Consider the following 27,082-nt stretch of genomic DNA (forward strand, 5'->3'; position numbering starts at 1 on the left):
GGGTTAAGCCAAAAATGTCGATATGCATTTAGGCACAGTATATATGGTTTGAGAAACAAGTGGTCATCCCTTCCAGTTCCAAAAAATGTTGATATGCATTTAGGCACAGTATATATGCATTTAGGCACAGTATATATGGTTTGAGAAACAAGTGGTCATCCCTTCCAGTTCCAAACAAGGCCCTTCCTATGCTTACTTTGTGGATAGAGATGTGGAGCTTGATGCCATATAAAGTATAAACTGTATTAGCTCAAATTGATTATTATACCCAATCTATGGAGGATGGCAAATTGGCAAAATACCAAATTAAGTCTCACCAAATGGCAAGATATGTCTCAACATGTTGTCATGTTTTAATGTCTTCTCAAATGTCCAAGAATACATATAAGGGATAAGAGTTGCCAAAGAATAAGCGAAAATAGATGCACTTACACATTAAAATTCACTCCATCTCATTAGTGAGCCATCTATTAGCTATTCTCATATGTCAGCTCAACACCTATTGTGTGCAGATTGGAGATCTTCAAATAGAAGGTGGATGATGCATGCAAGAGAAATAAAAGACAAAACATCACATTTATAACCATTCACACCAAAACAAAATAATCACTATGGAGTACAGTGCATGAAAAGAGGTTGATTGTAATAACTCTGTTAAGGATTAAATATCTGCCAAAAGTACATAAATACTCAAAAGAGTACGCAAATTATTCCACTCGAAAATATTCTAACCACAAATAAGCAAACATTTTACATTATTTCTCTATATGAAATCACTATATAAACCATGTTTATAGAGGTTTCAAGTGAAACACCAACCAAAGATATCTTAGTTACATGGTCTTTAACATTCTAACAAGTAGAGAAAAATCATTGTACCGATGGAATACATGGGGAAAACAAAAGAAATCTGGCATTATAAAATATAGACTACATGAAGCAATCTTGTCCAACCAAGGATGACCATGCCAGGCCCCATCATCATTTGCTTGAATCCCTGCAAATAATATAATTTGTCAACAATTTAAGTTCCAGCATGAGGAAAAGTCCGTTTACATTATATCATTTCAGTGTCATACAAATCAAAGGAAACTTTAATCTGAGAAAGATAACAGTCGCACAAAATTCAAGTTGCATTACAAAAGTGCAATTTTTGCATTTAATTTCTTGACTTGCAGCCTTATTTCTGGTAATTTCATCAATGCTTCAAACAATAGAGCTAATTCAAGAAAACTGCCTAGCATATCAAGCACCAAACTGTACCTAAGTTCAAAATTTGAAATCACACTAACAGTTAAACTGTTTAACATGAAAGAAGCTCATTTTGTAAGCAAATAAAATTTGTGTAATTATCTGTATCATCATCCAAGAAACAAAAATTAAAGGGTTGTATTATTCACTCCATTAAAACCACTTAAAGCATGCAGATAAAGTTCAAATCAAATAATATCAACACATTTAGAGTGAAGCATCAGGAAGAGAGTAATTAGCAACTACAGTGGTATCCCTCGTCTCATTTACCTTAACAAGCAAAAAATAACAAGCAATCTATTAGTGCAGATCTCTTGTAGACTCATCCAGTCAAGGGAACTGCTGATGCCCGATCAAGGGGGACTCTGATTATTATTGATGCTATTTATAAGAGTGTGCTACTCTTGGCAGACAAAATAAAACTAAAGGTGGGAATCTCGACAGTAACTAGCCTTGCAGTGGATCTTTTCAAGAAGGAATGAATTAAATTAAAATCATTAACCTCCTTTTGGTGTGGATTTGAAGTTCTTATTTGCAATGGCACAACTCCGTAATGTCAACAAGCCTTATAAGAAATAATAGAATATTTGTAAGGTTAACATGCTTAAGCTGAATATTTGATTTTAATGCTCCCATTCCCACCCCTAGGGAAGTGACGATGGACACAGATAGCAAGAAGCTATCTTGAACCAACCAATGAAATCACTAGAAACTCTCTAAATATGTTGTATTTAATACTATGATCTGTTTCTATATATTCCATAGTTCCGAATGAACAATGAAAGTACTAATTTGGTCAGTGTTATTGCCCTCAGTACTCCTACTATGCAAATTACCACTTTTTGCAGATTATTTTGATTTTTTCGAATGGAATCTTTAGTATCCTTAATCCCTTTTAGGTCAAACAGTATATTGAGTACTAGTTTTTAAGGATTTGAATGTGAGCTACTGTGGCAGCTTTCCTTCTTTTAAGCGATATTTTCTAACCAACCAAGTTGTCGTGAGACTCCCTCCAACACAATCCATAATTAAATAGGAGAATTATAAGAAAATAGTGTCACTGGATAGCTGGCCAATTTATATACATCTACCATTTAACCATGCACTTGTGCAGGTTTATGGCCAAAGAACAAAAAAAATTATTAAGCATTTACAGTTCACTGGCAGGTAAGGCAGAATCTCATAATATCCACTGGGTTTCCATTCCAGTTGAGGTATGCCTCTCCCAAATGGCAATTGAATGAAAGGAGTTGACCAAAAAGCCTCTGATAACAGGCCTGCACTCACATTGCAGCCTCCAAGGGTCCCATCATTAAGAGAATCTTAACAAAAAGAATTGTCAACTTTAATGATATATCCCCTAATGGGACCCTCTTATATTCTGACCTTGAAACACAATTTTAGTGCATAGTGATTACAATAGTGTCAAGGCGCCTCAAGTCTATCCCTCTCCAAGAGGCCCAAGAGCACCAAGGACCTCATCAACTTGGCCTCTTGGCCCACACTCGGGGTTGGCATACCTGCTGGACCCTAGTGCTCTTGCTTCCTTGTATTCTCCCTCCATAATTGGATGGTGAGATTGAAAGTTATTACAGACTCCCATCATATAATTTACTTAATCTTCATACAAACAGTTAGTGATAGAAAGGCATTATTAAACTGTCATACATATTACAGTCTATATTGATATTACTATTAAATTCTGCATATGAACATTATCAGGCTCCGTATATTAAGCATGCATATTCAGCTCATCCCCATGCATACCACCAAGAACAAAGATGTTACTGCCTGTAACTTAATAACGCTTCTGATCTGATCTGATCCATGGTGAAGTCAGTGGATGCTTTTGATTCCTTTCCTTTATATCTCTCAATGTGAGAGAGAGGTCACACCTCTTCATCATGTATGCCCTTTCCACCATTAGCACCCTTTGAAAGAGTGCAACTCTTCATTATATCTGCCCTTTGAAAGGGACATAACCTTCACGATCAGATCTGCACTTCTTATTTAAATCAGATTTGCACTTCTGATTCCACAACTATCCCCTTCTCAAATGAGGTTCTCCTCTCTTTTATATCCCATGTTTGAGGGAATCACAACTTTTCCTTCCATGTCTTTTGACCATTCATTAACTTAATTAAATTTTAATTATATTTAATTATATTATTTTATATTTTATATTTTAAATTAAATTTTATTTTTATTCTTTTGTATTTTAATATTATTACTATTATTTATTATTAAATTCTATTTCAAAGTGGGAACATTACATTTAATATTTTTATTTATCCAGAAAGAACCAAAATGCAAACGCTAGCATATTAAAACCATAATTTTTTTCAGAATAAAACCTCTTACCTAGCCAGATCCAACAATGATGTTGTTAATTGGAATGAAAATCAATTTCACAAAGAACCCAACAAAGCCCATCACAACAAAACCGATAGCAGTCCTGAATGCCACTTTACTGAACTCTGCATAACAAACACATTCCAAACCCAATAAATGTTTTCTAATTTTAGAAACATACATTAATGTGTATATGGTAGCAGAAAATCTGACAAGTCCATTCCTTCTTACCTTTTCGATCTGGCTTGTGACATCTTTTCACAAGTCTGATGCTATCTTTAGCAAACTCCTTCAAGGGTTGTACAACAGTATCTACAGCCTCCATGATTCTACAATTTTTACATTAAATCCTCTCAGAAAAACACAAGATGCAAATCAAGAAAATAAGGATTTGATCCAAACTATTATCCTAAACCCATGAGCAGTAACAAAAGAAATTTAAATGTTAAAAGCTCACAATAAGCAAAGTAATGTTTAAAAAATTAAAACACATAAAATCCTCTCTAGAAAACAAAACACTGAATCCCAGACCATTTCTAGAACTTGGTCCTAATGATCTATTTAATCCCATTCCAAAGAATTTCTCTAATTAAAAATATACAAAATCAAAACAAAAATCCAGAGCAAAAGTGGTGAACAGTGCCACGTTCCAGTCACTAAATATCTCTATTGTACTTGAAATCACAATATGAGCTGGAACTATTGCAACTAAAAGTAATGGAGACAAAATCAAGTGAGAAGCACACTGCAATAACAAAACTCATTAATTTAAGATTCAAACTCTAACTTCAACCAAAAATACTCAGATCTCATGAAGCATGGACCATTTAAGAATCTACCTATATGCATGACAATTTTGATTCAAATTGCACCAGATCATCTCATTTTTAACCATGATATAAATTAAGGTAATTACATTATCCAAACTCAATTGAAACAATAACCTTAACAGATTAACAATTTTTTCAATCTATATACATCAAATAACACCAGAAAATGGCTTGCCTCCAAATCTATGCTCAATTTTCACATTGTAAATCTACAGGACCAATCTTTCTCATGAGAAAGCCTTCCAAACTCCTACAGTGGCAACCTTAATGAAACCCTTTGAACCACAAAAATTAGTATCACACAGTAATTGAATTGGAAATTCAAATATTAAGTGTTGTTTGTTGAATTCGATTTGAGTCACCTTCAAGTCCAAGCCAATTAAATCTTTCAAAGTTTGAGGATTGAATGATATCGTTAGATTTTTGTCCCAAGGTTCATTCCAAAATACTGTTAATTGTCATGAACTTATTACCTGGGATAATTGTTCTTTTGCAATGGTTCTAACCTTCATCATACTATTCAGTATGTATAATCCACAAGGGAATGTTCCAAGTGTAGACCAGCTTATTATAGAAAAATCACGAGGGTCCTTTTAGCGTAAGATTGATGCCTAGAAATAATTAGTTATTTCCAAGAGTTTACCAAACATTATCATATTTGCTTTACAATTTTTTGCCATACTAAGCCTCTCAACTGCTTATGACAAGCTTGTAAAACTACTTTCATGGGTATGAGCTTTCTTGCTTTCTATTCACTCATATTGAAAACTACCACACATACCATCTCTTTGATGGATCTATATCTTAGAGGTTTGATGTTCCTAGCTTGTCTTTGAAATCTCTCATATTCAAGTAAAGCATCATCTCCAACTATCTCTATGATGGATCTAGATCTTAGAGGTTCGATGTTCCTAGCTTGTCTTTGGAATCTCCCGTGTTCAAGTAAAGCCAAATCTTGTCTCCAACCTTAAATGTGTACACTTGACAATGCTGGTCATGCCTTTGTGCTTGTCTTTGGAATACTCTAGTTATTATTTAACCTTAGAATTTATTTTTATCATTTCAGTGAGTTTACCACCCTTGTTACATCTAAATCTAGTTCTTCTCCTTCTTCTTCTTTTCTCAATTCATTATCAACTGGATTAATAGGAAGATAACCCAAAACACATTTTAAAAATTGACTTACTTGTGGACAAGGTTGCATTGAGACGGGGGTACTTCGGTACTCCAGAGACTAGTACCAGTACCGATACAGCTATTTTTTCATAATAGGAGACAAGGTTACTTGGAGATGCCATAATTAAAATAATAAAATTATATTTTAAATATATAAAACATAATAAATATAATATTAAAAATATAATATAGTAAATAATATATATTAAAAATATTAATTAATATAACGTATTTTATACAATAAAAATATGCAGATTTTTTATGGTTTTGTTTATACCATAAAAAATAAAAAATAAAAATTGTGTAAGAAATAATACCAAAAATAAATAAATAAAAATTAATGGTTACACGTGATATTGTAAAAAATTTATTGATATATGATATTCATCAGCAGCTATGTTATTGGCTTTCTTGTGGAGAATTGTGAGCCTTGCTGGAGTGTGGCATGTTCGTTCCCTAAGTCGACTACTGCATAGAAGATTATCATGAGGGTTTATTCTTTTATTGTTAGGCATAAACATTAATATTTCTGCAATCTTTAAAAGTTTTGGATGTTTTTACTTCTTGTTTGACAATTTCTTCATTACCAGCACTCCTTGCTAGATGACGTGAGCTATCTGGGATACTTCGTGGCCCTTAGAATCTTAGATAATAAATCGCCCAACATATTCAAATATTACATTACCCTGGCATCCAATAACATAATTGCCAAAGAATATCAGATATCAATAAATTTCTACAATAAAAGAATCCCAAGATGTTGGAGACGTATCCGCCCACAAACCCAGTACCGGAGACGCGTTCCAGTACCCTTGACGCATCTTAGGGGTCCGGAGATGAGTCTCCCGGTAACCTAGCTTGTGGATGTGCACACTATACTGTTGTAGACATGTATATAGCCCAGGGATTCACTCCAAGTAAATGAATGCTTGTTGGCATAGCTGCTTACAAGAACCAGTCTTTCATTAAATTTGGACTTATTCCAATCCAAACATATGATGGTAATGGTATATATCAGTTTCCAATGTTCTTGTTTCTGGCTTATAGAATCTCCACCATTGGATTTTAATAAAGGTATGACATTTTTTTGTTTCATCAAATTTGATCTTATCATTAGTTTTCTATACAAACATAAACCATGTTTTTAATTCAATGCAATAATATAGTTCCACCTATCACCATTTCTATCATTATCTTTAAAAGAGCTTAATACGAATTGATATTTATGCCTTTCATAAACTAGAGGGGTCCCCTTTCATCATTTCATCTACATCTTTAATTAAAAAAGCAGTTCATGTATCTGATCCCTTATCCACCTAACTGGTTGTTTGTTGGCCTATAGCATGGACAGCTTGATCACAATGTAAGCCAAATGTGTTATAGGATGAGGGAAGAAATAGCACAATTGAGTGAGGAAAACAAGACGATAGCAGATGACCTACATAAGACCAAAACAGCAAGTACAGAATATTTGAACAAAACTCAATCCAGCTGGAAGAGCTGCAGGCATGATTTTCTGCATTGCTAAAGATAACAATTGAATATACAAGGAGAAAGAAATATAGCTGATGGTTTGGTGTTGTGATAGCGAAATAAATAAAAGATAAAAGTGTCCCCTTATCCTACAACTGATGCCAGATCAATAGAAATTACAGGAAACAATTGTCTTGTTTTTAAAAGGCAGTTGTTGACCATAAGCATTTATCTCAATATTATAGAATGCAGAAACATCAATGCAATAATCTCTGAAGACTAACAAAATAAACTTCAAAACAAAATTCTATTAGTGTAATAATAAATTACTGAATATGAAACATATTGCCATCCTTAAAAAAACATCTAAAGAAAAACTGCTTAGTATTTTTTCAGAACAGAGTTAGACTCTCCACTGTGTGCCACTTGGACTTTTTATGGTACCTTTAGTCCCTAGAAGATTTTCAGTTAGTTGAATAAGTAGTTTCATGTGTACACTTTGTCACTTATAAATTATATTGACTAAGCTTACAACTTGCCTGCTGTGAGTTGTGGTGTGCTTCTGGGGTGAAAATGCTTAAAAGCAAATTGCAAGATGCTTCACAGTAACTGAATACCCTAGTTAGAAAAGGTTAGTCTGGGTCTTCAATGAAATTTTTCTTACAATGGAGACGATTTATCATATATGTGCTGGCCCAATAAATGTTTGATTAAAATTTTAATGTTGCCAAATGGCAATCAAAATTGTAAACAACTTGTGCGATTTATTGTAATTGGGCTAGGACCCAAACATAACATGTATAACTTAATGTGAACCCCAAATGGGCGGTAAAAGACAAACAAGCAATAACGTCCTTATTAGTCAAGACCTATTTGAGCGTTCTATACAATATTAATATGAAATTCATAAAGAAGCTGACTTACATCTTGACACCTAAAAATCAAGTATATATACAAGTCACTTGCATGGCATTACATACAATTACATCATGTGAATTACATCAATTAAGTCAGCGAATTTGTAATGAGCCTCAAGTCAGCAAAATTGTTATCTCAAGCTTATTCATCTTCTTGAAGGTCAGCGCTCATCTCTCTCCATTGGCTGGTCTGATATACATGTTGCCAAGTCTGCAAGAGTTATCTTAAGTCTGAGACAGACTTCTGGAAGGCCAGCGATCATCTCCATACAAGCTAATTCCTTTTACATATCAGTGCATCACATCTCCAAGACAGCAAAGCAGATTTGATACATCTCGGTCAAGCGAATTGATTGAAGACTATTTTGGCAGCAAACTGATCTGATGTTGGAAATAAGTTTCATGTCTTGTAATTGCCTTCATATTTGATATAATATAATTGGATTTTAAGGCTGGGTTTTTCACCTCCAAGAGGGAGGTTTTCCCAGGGTATTGCTGTGCTGTGTTTATGTGCATTGTGTTTTTCATTACATTTTCAGTTTACATTGAATTCTGTTATATCTGATTGGTAAAATTAACATGGTATCAGAGCTTTAGGTTCATTATAAAGTAATCAGATTATCGGTTATCCTTCACTTTCAATTTGCTATTTTAGTTTTGCAAGATGGTTACAGGACTGAAGGTTGAGGACAGACTTGATGGTGCTCTCAACTTTACTTCTTGGAAAGTTTGTGTTCTTCTTGCCCTTGAAGAGGTTGAGCTGTTACACTTTGTGGAAGACAAGGATCTGTCTGAACCCTCAGATCTAGATGAGTTACAGCAGTTCAAGAAGAATGCTCTTAAAGCAAAGAAGTTTCTAATTGATTCAGTGAAGGATCATCTTGTTCCAGTCATCTCCAAGTTACCTTCAGCCAAAGAGATGTTCAAACACCTAGAAGGAATGTTCGAAATCAATAACATCAGCCGGGCTCTTACTCTAAGGCAGCAACTTCTTCAAATCAAGATGAGCAAGGGATATTCAGTCATGTCCTTCTTCATGAAAATTTCAGAATTGAAGGACCAGCTCAACTCCATTGGAAGTGAAGTAGTGGACAAGGATATTATCATGATTGCATTAAATGGTCTCCCTGATTCTTGGGATCCATTTATTCAAAGCATAAGCGGAAGAGTTGAATTTCCCTCTTTTGATCACCTCCGGTCTAATTGCATTCAAGAGGAATCTCGCCTAGCTGCAAAAGAATGCTCAAAGGCACTCATGGAGGTGACCATCATGTGCTTGCATCTCAACATGTCAAAAGAAAGGGTGATCATTGGAAGAAGAACAACTTCAAAAGAGATAGAGACTTCTAATCTTCTGCTGCTTACGATTCAAGGAAAAAGCCAAGGGATCTTTCACGTGTTCGTTGCTTCAGATGCGATAAGTTTGGACACTATGCTAAAGAATGTCAGAATCTGCCCAAGCAAGGAGAAGCGAACCTGAATGAAGTTGCAGATTTGAAGGATAACGAAGACTTCCTCTTCATTTCTGCCTTATCTAGCAATGTACCAACTGACAGCAACACTTGGTTGATAGACAATGGTGCATCCAGACATATCACGGGATACCGGGAGCACCTCTCAGACTTAATGGAGAAAGAGTCCAATCTCCATGTGGTAATTGGTGATGATGCTCAGTATTCGGTAAGAGGTTTTGGCAATATTTCTTTAAATTTGGAATCTGGTATCTCCTTGCATCTTAGTGATATTTTATTTGTTCTTGGAATTAAAAGAAATGTAATCTCGATTTCTGCCCTAGAAGATAAAGGTTATCAAATAGCATTTTTTGAGGATAAAGTACTTGCCTGGCCTAATAAATCTAGTTTTAAATCTGCTCGTGTTATTAGAAATAGATATGATAGTTTGTATAAGCTTTCAGCTAATCCTGTTCGAGCACTCATCCATGAAGCTCCCAAATCTAGCAAGCTATGGCATAGAAGGCTTGGCCACCTTCACTTTCAGGCACTTCCCTCACTTGAAAAGATGTTTAAAGGAAACTTAGTTATTTTCATGATGATACTTGCAAAGGTTGTGCATTAGATCAGAACACCAAGAGTCCATTTCATAAAAGTGAAAGTAGAGCTAAGGAAAAACTAGCACTTGTTCATTCTGATCTATGTGGACCCATGTCTGTTCCTTCATCTAGCGGATTTCTATACTATGTAACATTTATAGATGATTTTTCTAGAAAGACTTGGATTTACTTTCTAAAATCTAAAGAATCTGATGAAGTGCTAAGTAGGTTTAAAGAATTTAAAGCGCTAGCTAAAAATATGTCTGGTAAAAGGGTTAAAGTGTTAAGATCTAACAATGGAGGTGAATACACCTCAAGTAGTTTCAATGACTTTTGTGCAGAGACAGGAGTTAAGAGGGAGTTCTGCGTTCCCTACAATCCTCAGCAAAATGGTATGGTTGAACGAAAGAATAGAGCCATTGTTGAAGCAGCTAAAGCAATGATTCATGATCAGGATCTGCAGACTTCCTTATGAGCCGAAGCATCCAAGACTGCAATATACATTCAGAACAGATGCCCTCACCGTGTCCTGAAGAACATAACTCCTGAAGAGGCCTTCACTGGAGTCGAACCGGATATCAATCACCTAAGGATTTTTGGAAGTCCTATCTATGTTCATGTGCCAAAGGAAAAGAGAACTAAGCTAGAGCCATCCGGGAAGAAAGGTATCCTTGTTGGATACAGTGAATCCTCCAAAGCATTTCGTATCTACATTCCAGGACAAAGGTATATTGAGGTAAGTAGAGATGTTCCGTTTGAAGAAAATATTGCTTTTAAGAAATCTAAAGGTTCTCTTGTCAATGATGATAAAGAAGTTAATGATAATCAAAACATGGATATTGATACTAACCCTGAGATTCAGAATGAGTCTCCCAAACCTATTGAGCATGGTGATCCTCCTGAGCCTCTGGATCCAACTAATGGACCTGGAGATATTGCAATTAGCAAGAAAAGGCCACTTTGGGTTAGGAGCACAATTCAAGAAGCAGAAAAGTTTGCAGCTCCTAGTGGCACTTTCAAAGAAAGTAGGAGACCTCAGAAGTTCTCCAACTATGTTGCAATGATGTGCAACATCATTGAGACTGAACCATCCAGCATAGAAGAAGCTATGAACCAGCAAGCATGGAAATTAGCTATGGACGAAAAGTATCAATCCATCATCAAGAATGGTGTATGGGATATCGTACCTAGACCTAAAGGTAAGTCTATTGTTTCATCTAAATGGTTGTTTAAAATTAAACACGTTGTTGATGGTAGTATAGAGAAATATAAAGCTAGATTTGTAGCTCGTGGTTTTTCTCAAAAGAAAGGCATAGATTATGAAGAAACATTTGCTCTCGTTGCTAGATATACTTCTATTAGAACTGTTATAGCCATTGCTACAGCTAAGGGTTGGAAGTTACATCCGATGGATGTAAAGACTGCCTTCCTTTATTGCGTCATTGAGGAAGAAGTCTATATTGAGCAACCAGAAGGATATGAGACTCATAATAGAGAATCTCATATATGCAAATTAAAGAAAGCTCTTTACGGCCTCAAGCAAGCTCCTCGAGCTTGGTATGAAAGAATTGATAAGTACTTGGTTAGTTTAGGGTTTTGTCAGAATGATGTTGATCCTAACCTTTACTTTAAAGTATTTAATGGTGAAATGCTAATTCTGGTTTTATATGTGGATGATTTATTCCTAACTGGTGAAGATAGTCTCATCATTAGGTGTAAGAAAGAATTAGCTACTGAATTTGAAATGAAGGATCTAGGTCTAATGCATTACTTTCTAGGGTTAGAAGTGTGACAAAGACCTAATGAAATTATTCTAAGTCAAGGAAAATATACTGTTGATATTTTGAAGAGATTTGGAATGTTGGATTGCAAACCTATGTCTACTCCTCTGGAAACTAACTTGAAGAAATTGAGTTTATATGCAGCTAACTCTAACATTGCAGATCCTTCTGAGTACAGGCAGTTGATTGGATCAATGATATATCTAGTTAACACTAGACCAGACATTTGTTATGCAGTGAATGCACTCGTCCAGTTTATGAACAAGCCAAAGCATGTTCACCTTGATGCAGCCAAACATATTTTGAGATACTTGCATGGAACTGTTGGCTATGGGCTAAAGTATCCAATCAACACTACCGTTACCTTGGAAGGCTACTCAGATTTTGATTGGGCAAGAAGTGTTACCGATAGGAAGAGCACTTCAGGTATCTGTTTCAGTTTGGGTTATGCTATGATTTCTTGGGCCAACGGGAAACAGTCCTCGGTAGCCTTGAATACTGCAGAAGCTGAGTATATTGCATCGAATGTTGCATTGAGAGAAGCAGTGTGGCTTCGAAAGCTTCTTGCTAGGTTGTTTGGACAACCTTGGGAACCCATAGTTATTCATTGTGATAATCAAAGTTGTATTAAAATGTTTGCTAATCATGTGTTTCATGACAGATCAAAACATGTGGAAACTCACTATCACAATGTTCATGATATGGTACAAAGAGGTGCCTTACAACTGAAATATGTCAGCACTAATGAGCAGGTTGCAGACATTCTCACCAAGCCCCTTGCTCGTGTGAAGTTTGAATACTTCAGATATAGGCTTGGAATTGTGGAGAATCCAGCTATGACTGAGAGGGAGTCTCAGTCTCAGGGATGCATTAAGTTGCATCTTCCACCCTCTGCGGGCAATGCATGGTGGAGTCACCCTCTGCGGGCAATGCAAGGTGACAGTATTTCCTTCTCTGGGAGAAGGTTGAGGCGAAAGACCTCTTCCACCCTCTGCGGGCAATGCAAGGTGGATCCATCCTCTGCGGGCAAAGCAAGATGGAAAGTTTTGTTGTTTTCTTGCAGGTTACTTTCATCCTCTGCAGGCAATGTAAGATGAAACTATGATGCATGATTACACTATTTGCTAGAATCCTCCCTAGCTAAGAGGGAGTGTTGAAATAATAGCTAGTTCGGATTAAAATTTTAATGTTGCCAAATGGCAATCAAAATTGTAAACAACTTGTGCGATTTATTATAATTGGGCTAGGACCCAAACATAACATGTATAACTTAATGTGAACCCCAAATGGGCAGTAAAAGACAAACAAGCAATAACGTCCTTATTAGTCAAGACCAATTTGAGCGGTCTATACAATATTATTATGAAATTCATAAAGAAGCCAACTTACATCTTGACACCTAAAAGTCAAGTATATATACAAGTCATTTGCATGGCATTACATACAATCACATCATGCGAATTACATCAATTAAGTCAGCGAATTTGTAATGAGCGTCAAGTCAGCGAAATTGTTATCTCAAGCTTATTCATCTTCTTGAAGGTCAGCGCTCGTCTCTCTCCATTGGCTGGTCTGATATACATGTTGCCGAGTCTGCAAGAGTTATCTTAAGTCTGAGACAGACTTCTGGAAGGCCAGCAATCATCTCCATACAAGCGAATTCCTTCTACATATCAAAGCATCACATCTCCAAGACAGCAAAGCAGATTTGATACATCTCGGTCAAGCGAATTAATTGAAGACTGTTTTGGCAGCAAACTGATCTGATATTGGAGATAAGTTTCATGTCTTGTAATTGCCTTCATATTTGATATAATATAATTGGATTTTAAGGCTGGGTTTTTCACCTCCGAGAGGGAGGTTTTCCCAGGGCATTGCTGCGTTGTGTTTATGTGCATTGTGTTTTTCATTACATTTTCAGTTTACATTGAATTCTGTTATATCTGATAGGTAAAATTGACAGTTAGAAAAGGTTAGACTGGGTCTTCAATGAAATTTTTCTTACAATGGAGACGATTTATCATATATGTGCTGGCCCAATAAATGTTTGACTAGTTAATCTCTAGTAGAAAGCCACTTTGGCTTTGAGCTCAGAAAAAGGACTCTTTCAATGAAAATGGGAAAAGAGAAACCAGTGAGAAAATACAGTTTTTTTTTTTACTGAATGTCAAAAATATAGTAGGTAGAGATGTTTACAGTCCCAATTTGACAATACCCTTACATGTACCATTATGCCACCAACTTTAAGTTAAAGTTTTGAATAGCACAGACCGCAGACCAAGAAAAAACAACTTAAAAGACATTCCATCAGGGAGAAAGAAAAAATGGCAGGGGACCTAAAAGATACAAAGCTGCAAGTAGAATAATGCAGAGGAAGATAACTGTGAAATGTGTGTTAAAATAGGCAAATAGAAACAGTGGCATTATTAATCCGAGAGATACCCTCCACCCATAAAAATGTGTATTAAATGAAGGTCTGTAAGAGAAACAGTCAATATTTATAATATTGGCCATCTTCTACCAAGTAATGAATCAAATCAAAGTAATTTGTAACACTAAAGTATATCCTACATCGTAATAGAAAGCAAAAATCTCTTGCCACATAACCTTTCACTCACAATGACTCTCAGACTGAAAGAGAAACTTAAACTACTTCATCTCCCTCCTGATAGCTTCATAAGGTAGACAGGAGTTATGGCTAATTACATCATCGTCAAATATAATGGCAGAGATGATAACTGTGTGAGCCTTCTGAGGTTAATAAAGATTGCTTACAGAGACGGAAGTTAGCTAGCAATGCGATGATCTAACGACAAGTCTTTATATACATGATAAAGATGACCTGTAGGCAAGTTATGGCATAAAAAGATGGCACACTTGATAGATGCAATATTGACAATCAAGATGTTTGGTTTGGAGAACTAAGCAAAATAGTGAAGGCAGTCTTACAAGAGGTTACACAATGTAGAATACTGAACTGTTGTGCAACTTGCAACGTGGGGATTATCCCAGCAAACTAAAAGATAACGATATTTTCAATTTCTTCAGATAATATCGGGAAACCGAAAAAATGCAGAAACTTTCTCCTTTTTTTCAAGTATATCTGATGCATTTGAAGGGAATGATAGGATTAGGTGATATTAATTTGCAATTCTGTGCAATGTTTGTATTTCAAACAATCTGGGAATGGGGTACTTAGCTGCCCATGTAAGTTCTTGGGAGATTATTTTATTGTTATTATAGGATACTTGGGATATTGTTGTAATCGGATTGAATATGAGAGGTTACTCAAAAAGGTTAGCAATGAGAGTTATATGATTGTTGTCATAAATTAAATTGAGCATCTCCCTCATGGAGCACTTGGGAGTTGCATTTATGGAAGTGAAGTATATTGTTATAATGATTGGGGTCCACATATGTTGGCCACTCCCTAGTAGTGTGCTAGACTTTAAGATATGTGCACAATGGATTAATGAGGTCAAAGATGCCATTGTGAAAGAATATCTATCTTGAGTTCTTTTATATTACACATGAGGGTGTGCCATAAACCATCATCTTGGTGACTACTGTTTTGGGAAACTACTTGTGGTTTTCACTCCTCATTTCTCTATAAATTGAATGCATTGAATAGAGGTTGCAAGAGTCTTTTGCAGGTTGAGTAAAGTTATGCTGCTGAAATGCTGTCAAACTAAGGAGTTGAGTGGATTGTATTGATGAAATAAATTATTCTTGATTAAAACAAACTCAGTGTCTCTTTGGAGGTGGAGTTCTTTCTCAAAGAGATTTATCTGCGTACATCTAGTGTTATTAATGTTTGTTGATTATAATCTGCTTGAATATGTTCCTACATGCTTCTCTATGTTAATTTAATGGTTAATCATATGCTACTTTAATTGGTTGATCAGATTTGTTCACTATACTAGGTTTACCTTATTTCTCAACATTGGGTATCAAAGCTTCAGGGAAAAAAAAATCGTCCCAGGAACTCGGGGTAACATAGAAAATCGTTGACGGCAGGGGACAGCTATATATATATATATATATATATATATATATATATATATAACATTGTAACACAGTAAACATTCATCATAGCAACATAATAACATTTATAAATCAGAATCTAGATTCTAAATCTAAAATCATTGAATCAATGATCATTCATCAAATCATCATAGAATAAGATCGTTAAGAACATAGGATAGCATCATGATCAAATGAATCAAATGAGAGTTCAAATTTCAATTTCATACATTCATAGATATATTCATTTAAACAATGAAAAGTATCACTATCATTAAATCGCTTTCATTAAATTTTTAAAATAAAATATTTGCAGATATCTTCTTTCATTGCAGCGATATTTATTATTAAATTTATCGTAGGACGGTCGGGGTACGGCCAAGCCATCCCGGGGACGGTCAACGGTCTCCGACAAAATCGTTGACCATTTCCAAGTTTCCAGGATGGCTTGGAAACTTTTCCGGCCATCCCCCCATCCCCAAAACCATTTCCATTTCCGGAACGTGTGCCTTTAGGGTGGAAATGCGTTTCCGGGTAACACTGGTGATTTTGCATATTTTGCGTGGTTGAAGCTATGGGTAACACTTCTTGTTCAGAAATTGAGAAATCCAATGGCTCTAGGTATGAGTTGTGTAAACTAAAAATAAAAGATCTCTTGAAAGAAGGGTATCAATAGAAGGAAAGCCTACAAATATGTCTAGTGAAGATTGGAGAAAGTTGCAAGAAAAGACACAAGAACCCATACAATGTGATGTCCAATATCCTTCCTTGGAAACCCCCAACTTTCTTGAAGAGCACCAGCATTATTGAAAAAGTATTCTAACAGTGGCAAAAAGTTCCTTGAACCAAAATGAGTACAATGGTACTGTTCGCGCGCAGATCAAACATTTTGTGAGCACTCCACATTTCTTGAAGTATGTCATTTTGAGAGAGCACCAACTTGCACATAGATTGATTTCCTATGCGCTTAGGGTATTGGTGGTGTGTCAAATTTCATATTTTGAGCTATTTTAAAAAATTTCTGTAACTTTGGTTGTTGTGCAAAAATAATTAAATTATTAAATAAATAAATATTTAAGTTGTCTTTATGGGAAAAATTAGAAGACGACTTATATTTAATTAATTAAATAGGGGTTGTTATATGGAGACATAAAAGTGACTTATTTTTGGGCTCAAAAGTAAAGTTGAATTAAAAATTTAAAAGGTCACTTCAGATGAGAAATTAAAAAGTTATGGTCCTAAAAAGGTATATAAAGAGAAGTGAAGAGGAAAATGTACTCTTGGCGTTTCAATTTTACAAACCCCGATTTTGGAGAAGAGAGCAACTATTCATCTTCAACCTAGGATGGAAACGCTACGACGGAATGGTTTCGAGGACGGAAACCCTCCTAGCCAATCTATAGGTGGATTCTATCAGGATTCACAAGTGTGCTTAAATTGGTGATTCAAACAATTTATTGAAAAGATTTACAAAGCAATAAATATCACTATTTAGAAGTTTGCCCAAATATTCTATTTTTAAATCCCAAGAACTATTAAAAATTTCATAGAAGTAAATTTATGGAGTTTAATTGGCCACAAAATAAGAGTGTGGCATCTTTGCTATCATCCGTACATATTTCTTTGTGGAATGCTCTATTGTACCATTGTAAGGAGGCATGCAAGTTTCAAAGTACACTTCGAAAACTCCTACAGTAGTTAGAACTTTATATAACATATAACCCTAGCCACCAACAATTTTTATTGGTGTTTATGCCTAAAAAGGCATCGCGGAGTTTGGAATATTTGTGATAGGATTCATGAGGTGCCGAGAGAGTGCCAATGAAGTTGGGAAGTGTTATTGGTGACTGAAAACTCTCCAAAAAGCATTGCAGTCATAAGGAAACCAGAGTTTTATTTAGTTTGGACTCCTTTTTGAGCTGCTCAACAAAGGAAATGACATGAGGATTTGGGAGACTTGCTACTAAAGCTGAAAAGGGAACATGGGACCCTAAAACATCCAATTGCCATTTGTTGGGATAAAATACTCCCACACTACAAATCCAAAGATGGATGCCAGTATTGCTATTTTGCTTTGTAAAGATATGAGAAATTTCATGGATAAGGACTTAAAATATGAAATACATGCTTAGGGAAGGCCTAAGGATAAAGACAAAAAGGAGGAATAGAAAAACTCTAATTATATATCCAAATCAAAGGGATGATCCAAAACCCCTAAGAAAAGTAGAGTGAAGTGTTGAATTGTGGAAAGCATTGCCATGTGAAAAAGTAATGAAAATACAAGAACTCCCACAATTCCTCAACTGAGAAATCCTTTGATAATGATGTGCATCGTTTATTTCTACTAACGTAGATAGTGATGATTCTTGGCTTATTGATTTAGATGCCTCACTCGACATGACTCCTCACATGGAATAGTTCACATTTTACAAAGCTTATAAAAGTGGTGAGATGTTCCTTGGTGGCAATAGTTTGCATTGAATTGTTGGCAAAAGGAAGGCAAAATTGTGTTTCAATAACGGAGAGTGAAAGCTCTCACTGATGTATTGCATATTCCAAGTCTTGTGAGAAATTTACTTTACGTGTATAAGATAAATGATTTTGAAGTTATGTGACTTTTGATAAAAATGGTTGAAAGATGGCAAGAGGAATTTGGTGTTGACAGAGCGATCTCAAAGTGAGACTATTTAAGCTTGAAAGTGCTACTTATTTTAACTCTGTCAAAGAAACTGAAATTTCTAATAATTCATGTATGCTATGACACTTGAATTGGACCACATTTGTGAAAAGAGTCTTTAGACCATAATTGATAAAAATATAGTTGATCGTTTTTCTAATTATTCTATTGAGTTTGATATTTGTGAGCATTGTGTTTGACAAATAAAATAGAGTTAATTTTCCTTCTAGAAATACTAGAGCTAAGAGTTGTTGAGAAGTTATTCATCTGGATGATTTTGGTCTATGGATGCTTTTTCTATTGGATATCTCAATGCTATGTTTCATTTAGAGATGAAAACTCAAAGTTTACCTAGATTTAATCTGAGACATAAATCTAAAGTTTCTATAACTTAAGCATTTTAAAGCTTAGTTGAGAAACAATCAAATAAAAACATAAAGGCATTGAGATCTGATAATGCAGATAAATAGTGCTCAAGGGAATTTGATGATCACTACAAACATGTAGCTATTGTGCAGTAGAAAACTACCCTTTATACACTGCGGCCAAACGGTGTTGTAGAATGGATGAACCAAATATTAATGGACAAAGCAACAAGTATGCTGAGTAGTGCGTAGTTGGATGGGTGTTTTGGGGCTACTTGGTAAACAAATCTCCTTGTTCAATTATGGTTGATGTGTGGACAAGTAAGAAACCCTTTATTTCACATCTAAGAGTTTTTAGTTGCAAGGTTTTCATTCATTTGTCAAAAAAAAATGATCTAAGTTGGATCCCAAGGCTCAAAAGTCTATATTCATTGGATATGGTGTGCACCATAGATGGCACACTCGCAGAGTACTCGCCGAGTTTTTATGACTTTAACTCGCAGCAAAAACTCGCCGAGTTTTTGCAAAAAACTCACCGAGTAATCGCCGTCGGCGAGTTTCTTTAAAAAACTCGACTAGACTAAAAAAAGAGGCCCAAACATGTCAAAAAATTATCATTTTTTTTGTTTTTTCAGGTCAGTTTCATTCTCTTCATCAGAATATACACATGAAATATAACATTTAACTATAAGTGGCATTTCAATATGTCTTTTTCCTTTCTTATACTTGCGCTGCCCCTTGACCCCAACTTGGGGGCGCTACCCCCAAACCCCCGTCAAAAAATATAGGGGGAAACTGCGCTGATGGAAGTAGGGAAAATTTAACCTCCGAGTCTGATTAGGCTCCATATAACAACAAAATTAGCATTGAAGAAATCTTGGTATTATACATTTTAGAGTTGAAAGTTTGAAACTATCAGTATGAATGATGAAATTTCAAATATTGCATGTTTGTAGATCTCCACCAAGATCTAGACCTATCTCTCTACCCCTCTTTTTCTCACCCTCAGAATTGGGAAGATCTCCACTGGGAAGAGGAAGAGGAATAGTAAATAGTTTTAGTTAGAGTTGGGAAGAGGAAGTTGTAATTGTAATTTGTAATGATGTATTTACTTTTGGTTTTACAAAAACTATTTACTATTTTGCTTCCAGCCATCAGCATTCCTCATGAGGATGCGATTTTGTAGACACTTTGCATTTAAATATATCTAGAATCAGCTTGTTTCTTTTGTGTTATCATTTATTGACTCATTGGATGCATCTTCTCATTAAATTTTGCAAAAAAAATGCATTTTTTATTAAAATTAAGCGTGTTTTTACGTTGCCAAGTTTTTCCCGAGTTTTTTTCTTAGGGGCTTGGCGGGTCAAGCCGAGTCGCGAGTAGTCCAACTATGGTGTGCACAAGGGTTATAAATTTTGGAAGTCTCTAACCTTGAAAAATTTGTTATTCTAAGGATGTAGTTCTCAAGAAACTTAATAGTATTTTCTAATCTAGGACAGCCAACAAAAAAAGGAAGAGTGCACTCTGAGACAATGTTTGAGAAGTACAATGATGCACATGTTGAATAACAATAGGATGGATCTAAGAATGGAGAGTTCTCATGTGCATGAGCATGCAAAAGAATAAATAGTCTCTTAAACCACCCTTGAGGAGATCCACAAGAAAACTAAACTCAATAGACAAGTATAGACCACCAAATATTTGTTGTATATTTATTTCATTTTATATTCATGACAAACCTAGATCTATTAGGGAAGCTCCTAGATCTATTAGGGAAGCTCTTTCTTTGAAAGAGCATGAATCTTGAATGAAAGTCATGCAGAAGGAGATGGTGGCCTTGGATAGATGTGAACCTAGGATCTTGTGAGTTTGTCAAAAATAAGGAAGCCCATTGAATGCAAGGGAGTATTTACAAAAGATAGTTGCAAAAAAAGGTAAGTTGGAACATTGCAAGATTGGTGGCAAAAGGGTACTCCTAAAGAGAGGAAACTTATTTTGGTGATATATTTTCTATTGTGGCTAAACTAACCTTTGTCAAATTCCCTTTTCTATAGTTACAATTTATAAATTAAAGTACAACAAATGGATGTTAAGAATTCATTTTGGCATGGGGACCTTGAAGAAGAAATTTATATGCAATAGCTTGATGACTTTTTAGTGAAAGAAAAAGAAAACTTGGTTTGCTAGAAAACTTGGTTTGCTAGAAAACTTGGTTTGCTAGTTTGAATGATCATTGTATGGTTGAGAGTACACTCCCACTATGTGGTATTAAAAGTTCAATGCTTTTGCATTGAAATTGTGTTTGGTTAGAAGCAAGGAAGATTGTTGTATAGATTTCAAAATGGTTGATGATTAGTTGCTAATTGTTGCCTTGTATGTTGATATCTTGTTTATTGGAAACAACAAGGCAATAATTAGATAGCTCAAAACTCAACTCTTTCGTGCATTTGACACAAAGGACTTATGGATTGAGAGATTTAATTTGAATATGGAATTCAATAGAGATTAGGTTATTAGAAAGCTTTGGCTCAGTCAAAGTATGTTAAGACAATTTTGCAATGGTTTGGTATGTAGACTATAAACTAGTCAAAATTGTTTTACCTATAGGCACTAGGCTTCCATTAAGTCAATGTCCTAACTCTAAGTCAAGTGATGATTTTGAAAATAAGTTAATGTTCCTTACACTAGCGTTGTTCGTAGCCTAATGTATGCAATGGTTTGTACTAAACTGGATATTGCCCAAATAATGGAAGTTTTTAGCATATTTATGTCTAGCCCTAATAGAGAACATTAAAATTATGTTATGAGAGTATCTAGATATTTGCAAATAACTTTAGATAACTATTTATTTATCATGGAACTAATGATGTGGGCAAGCTGTCGGACATATAGGGCTTTGTTGACTCAAAGTGATTTGAAGAGCAAGGGACCCATAAGCGGCTTTGTTTTCTCTATTTGGATGAGTTGTTAGTTGAACAAGTAAGAGGCAACCCATAGTTGCTTTATCTACAACAAAAGCAGAGCACAAGGCTGCTACCCATGCCTATATGAAGGCAATTTGGTTACATAGGTTGTATCAAGTGTTATTTTTATTTAAAGGGTACAATTGTAACAATAAAAATGCTATTTGTTTGGCAAAGAATCCCATGTGCCATGATCATTCTTGTCATATAGATGTGCAGCATCACTTTGTTTGCAAGATGGTTAAGAGTATTAAGGTCTTGATTGAGAACATGGATGCTCTTGATAATGTTTAAGATTCCCTTACAATATTTGGCATGGGTAAGTTAATGCAGGAAGGCTATGGGACTTGTCCTATTCTTGAGTCATTTTACACTTCTTGTTATGTTATTGTAGAGTAACTATCATTTGGGAGAAATATAGGATTAAGTGATATTAACCTTGAAACTATTTGTGTAATGTTTGTATTTCCAAGAATCCTGGAATGAGATACTTGGATGCCCATGGAGGTTGTTGAGAGATTCAGTTATTATTATTGTTATTTTGGATACTTTAGATATTGTCGTAATGATATTGAAAAAGGATGGCTACTCCAAAAAGGTCAACAAAGGGAGTTACACAATCGCCGTCATATTGTGCATCTCCCCCCAGAGTGCTTGGGAGTTATATTTGTGGAAGTGGGGCATCTTGTTAGGACGGATGGTATCTACATTAATTGGACACTCCATAGTGGAGTACTAAACTTGGGAATTTGTGCCCAACAAAGTAATGAGATCAAGGATGAATTGCAAGTGGATGTAACAATTGCACACGAGGACATGGGTTTTTTCCATAGACCGCAACTTTGGTGCAAGTGGTTGTGGTAAACTAATTGTGGTTTTCTTTCCTCAATTAAGAACTATTATGCTACCAAAATACTATCAAACTAAGGAATTGAGTAGATTATATTGATGTAAAAAATTATTCTTGATTAATAAAAGCTTGATGTCTCTTTGGCAATGGACTTTTTTCCCAAAAGGGTTTCTCCTCGTACATTCATTACTATGAGTGTTTGCTAATTTTAATATGTTAATGTATGTTCCTACATGCTTCTCCATTTTAATCTAATGGCTAATCACATCTAGCCTTAATTTTTTAATTACATTTTTTCACAATTCACTCAAACATTCACTATAATAGTTTACCCTATTTCTCAACATGGAAAATCTCTTTCTATTTTATATCTTTTATTTTAATAAATAATATATTATGGAAATGATAACATTCACTCCACCTTCATAAAGGTTTGATTTTCATTTATTTCGTGAAACATGATGACAATATAGAGGCATGATAGGAAAATAAATCAAATAAATGGAAACTAACATCGCTTATCTTTTAACAAAGATGTTTATTTAAGGGAAGAAAATGTTGATGTATGTAGCGTCTGTCGGATCCTTCAGACCGACATAAATGCCCGGTGGCCTATCGGCCTTAGACATTTATGTTCTCCGATTTAAATCTCACGTTCTTGGCTATTTCTTATGTTCTTAGTTTAGTGACTTTATGAAAACTGGTTGCAAATGTATATTAACTAGTTATAACTACCACCTTGGGAGACGTGTTAGTTAACATTGGTCAATCCCTTGAGAAGACGTGTTGATTAAAGATGAACCGACTTGTGTATAAGTCATGTTGCTTGGCGCCACCCTTGAATGGGTATATAGACCCGTTCCTTCACTCTTCCAAGAGATCGAATTAGAAGTCACAAGCAGATCAAATTATTAATAGACATAAGCAGATCGAATACATTCATACATTAAGCAGATCAGATATATCTTATCCTACAGCAGTCCAATAAGCAACAATTCGTGTTCTTCTATAGCAAGAGTGAGTTCATTCTTCAGCAGCGTGTTCTCATTATCAAAGGACATTAATTGATATAGAAGTAAGATCAATTAAGAAGAAATAATTGTACAGCAGTCCTCAATCCTACTGCAATTCAAATTGTTCATTAAAGTCTAGCGTGAATTTTTATCTATATAATCTGATCACCAAATTTAACAGAAAAGTGTGGCTACTTGGCATGAAATTATTTGTCTTGGATTTCACAAAGTCAGGTGAGGGAATTCAAAATTGACACAAGGTGAGTTGTATTGAGGCAAGGCAGCTTGTATTTTATGGAAATGCAGAGCCAGAACCAGGGCAATGCAGTGCCCCCCAACTGCGTCCTTGCCAACAAGCGAGTTAGCCTCGAAGCATCTTCAGCAGCATTGCCACACCAAATAATCCTCCACTACAGCCATCTGCACCATGTACAAAGGACCAGTAATGTTGAAATTGCCAGTTTAGCACAACTACAAGTCAATGAGTTTTTAAGCAGAAAAAATCTCCAATAAAATCACAAAACTTGAAAAAACCAGGAAATATCAGGAAAATGTCAACCAAAATATTTGGAAAAAATCAAGAAATGCACATTCAAATGTAAGTCATCAATTTTTTTGGGATAATATAGCAATTTTTTGAAGAAAATATCAGTCTCAGGGCCAGGATCCAATGAATCACAATATCTCGTGATTTTTTACAGACATCTGCTACAATGGTTACAAAGGTCACTTTTGCAACAGAAACGTTAAGCAAGTGAAGGTGCAGAGGGATCAATGCGATTTGAAAGGATGAAGCCTCCAAAAATATAGACTACGCTGACTTGTTTTGCTAAGCATGGATATTAATTCTATAGCGGTTGGGATGTACACCTAGACAGACCTTTTTCCTTAACAAGAACGACTTTTTTAGACTGAAAACCTTATAAATATTTCGTCGAGCAAGCCTTATTGTAATTTGGGTTGGCTCGTCATGATTATGGTCACCGTTTGGGTTTAGTTAATAATATTTGTATTGTGATTGGTCAGTTTTGTAGGCACAATCACAAAATGGAAGTATTCCTGCAGTGGGCAATTATTAAGATATTTGGGTTGGCTCATCATGATTATGGTCACCGATTGAGTTTAGTTAATAATAATTGTCTAGTGATTGGTCAGTTTTGTAGGCACAATCACAAAATGGAAGTATTCCTGCATTGGGCAATTATTAAAATAATAAAATTACTTTTAAAACGATGTACGATGTACTGATTTCAAATTTCCATCATTGGTTTAGGATGAGGTACAAAGTAGGGGAGAGTCCCATGGAGGGGGCTTCCTAAAAAAATAGAGCTGGAGCTGCTGAGATTTTCTAGGAAAATTTTAAAGCTGTTAGTCCCATGAATTTTGTAATGTCGTTCAGCTTAAAAATTTAAGTAAAACGATTTAAGAAAGCTGGTGGTCTCATGAATATAATATCTTGTATTCTATACTATGTGCATAATAAAAATAAAAACAAGTAAAAATTATTCATTTCCTTCCCAAAACTAATTTTGAATAGAAACTAAATTTAGATATTTGATAAGTGGGATAACATCACTAAGCTGGTGGCCACTCTAAAATTAGGGGCTTCTATTTTTTTTTAAAGATTCCAAATAATCCCAGCACAATTTTTTTTTAATTCATGGGACCACCTCTTCCTCAAAATAGAGCTTGAACCCCTCATGGGACCCTTGCCTAAAATCCATGGGTAACGGTAATCGCACCTAAACAAATTCTGTGTGTAAATCTCGCCATCACTTTCGACTACGGCAAACCATCAGTTTTGAGTACAATTTTCGACCTGTTTTGCTCGTAGAAACCCTTATTTATTTGTAATCTTCAAGCGAAAAAAACTCTGTATTAAAGGACAAATCGATCCCAATATGGGATAATCTGCTAGGTTTTATCTTGTCTTGTTTGAAAACAGTGATTAAGTGTTGATTACATGAGAAAAAAATTAATTTATTACATTTGCTTACCCAGAGAAATCAGAGATGTTAGTTGATTCACACGAGTTATGGCTCTGATATGATTATGAAAAGGAAAAAGAACAAAAACCAAATATTAACATACTCGAGCGACGGACGACCACTGCTCTATCTTCCGCCCTCTGCTTCCAGGGATTCGAAAACCTCTGCTAACACAATCAACGGCAACAGCAGCACATGTTCATAACATCAAGCCAAAAAATTATGGGAACACACACAACAGAATTCTTATTGAACCAGTACAAACCTGTACAAACTTGGAGCTTTGGATTAAATTGGAGTTGCTTGATCTCAAAAGATTTCTTTCACCTCTCCACTCCACGGGAAATCGACAACTCAAATGTGAAATGTATGTAGGTGTAAAGGTTAACCCTAACACGCGTAAGCCCAGTGCAGAATTGAAATACCCGTAAGTTAATTAAATGTAATAGTGTAATAATATTAATTTAAATATAGAGGTTTAGTTTGGATATTTAAATTTAAATTAGATCGAAATACAAATGATTAAAATAAAGATAGAGATTGATCTAATTGTGATTGAGAATTAATATCAAAAATCTAAATTTGAATGTAAAAATAAAAGATCAAGATATATGTGTAAGTTGAAATCTAGAATTATGTGAAGGTATGGATCAAGGGCATATGAGCAACCTTAAAATTCTGAAGTGTAACACTAACCTAAAAAATTGTACGATGAGAAATCTAGTGATGTTGAAAATATTATTAGATCTTGCTATGGTATGGATAGGAAGTTGAAAAGCTTTCGACCTTATGTCTTAATAACTTGTGTTAATCAATTTAATGATTTTCTTAAGAGTTACAAGACACACCAAAGACCATGAGCAATTGTTGCATAAGTAGCTAACAATGTAATATAATGACAATGAAATCTTGGGACTTGATGTAATGGGAAAAAGTGAAATAAATATCTTAGTAATGTATTGAGTGCAAGAATTAGGGTTTGATATTTATTGATGTAAGAGTTAATGAAAATGAAATGATTAATGCAAAATAAAGCCATGACGAATTACGAATGATTATTTTAGTGCATCATTAAGGATCATCCTATTATGCCTCAAAATAGTTTCCCCAAATCCTAGATCTTTTCTCCACACTCAATGCCAAGGGGTGTCTCTAAGAAGGTAAATAAACCTTCATCAACAAACTTGGGACACTTAAAAGCTAATTGTATGAGTGAATAATATATCTTACTATTTGAGCTTTGTTCCTAAAGGTATGTCTTAATAGGCATTAAAATTGAACAAAATGAACAATATGATGACCTAAATACATATTTTATTGGACTAAAGATGCTTCAATACGTTATTGAAAAACCCTTTAAAAATCAGAGAAAA

The 27,082-nt window shown here is 35.0% G+C and overlaps 1 protein-coding gene across 3 annotated transcripts; it reads right to left on the minus strand.

Moving 5' to 3' along the window:
• Positions 1 to 622: 622 nt before the first annotated feature.
• On the minus strand, positions 623 to 26,132 carry LOC131030389 (protein transport protein Sec61 subunit gamma). Of its 3 annotated transcripts, none has more exons than XM_057961187.2 (6): positions 25,975 to 26,132; positions 25,813 to 25,873; positions 24,037 to 24,141; positions 3,835 to 3,932; positions 3,613 to 3,728; positions 623 to 997 (listed from the first exon to the last, which is right to left on the minus strand). In XM_057961187.2, exons 4-5 carry the CDS (start codon positions 3,926 to 3,928, stop codon positions 3,613 to 3,615), a joined length of 210 nt encoding a protein of 69 aa, XP_057817170.1. In that variant the 5' UTR covers positions 3,929 to 3,932; positions 24,037 to 24,141; positions 25,813 to 25,873; positions 25,975 to 26,132; the 3' UTR covers positions 623 to 997. The 3 variants fall into 3 exon arrangements, with proteins under 3 accessions (XP_057817170.1, XP_057817171.1, XP_057817169.1); XM_057961188.2 differs by having other exon boundaries at positions 23,917 to 24,141; XM_057961186.2 differs by lacking the exon at positions 24,037 to 24,141 and having other exon boundaries at positions 25,975 to 26,131.
• Positions 26,133 to 27,082: the final 950 nt, after the last annotated feature.

Source organism: Cryptomeria japonica, chromosome 7 (assembly GCF_030272615.1).
Source record: "Cryptomeria japonica chromosome 7, Sugi_1.0, whole genome shotgun sequence".
NCBI lineage: Eukaryota > Viridiplantae > Streptophyta > Pinopsida > Cupressales > Cupressaceae > Cryptomeria > Cryptomeria japonica.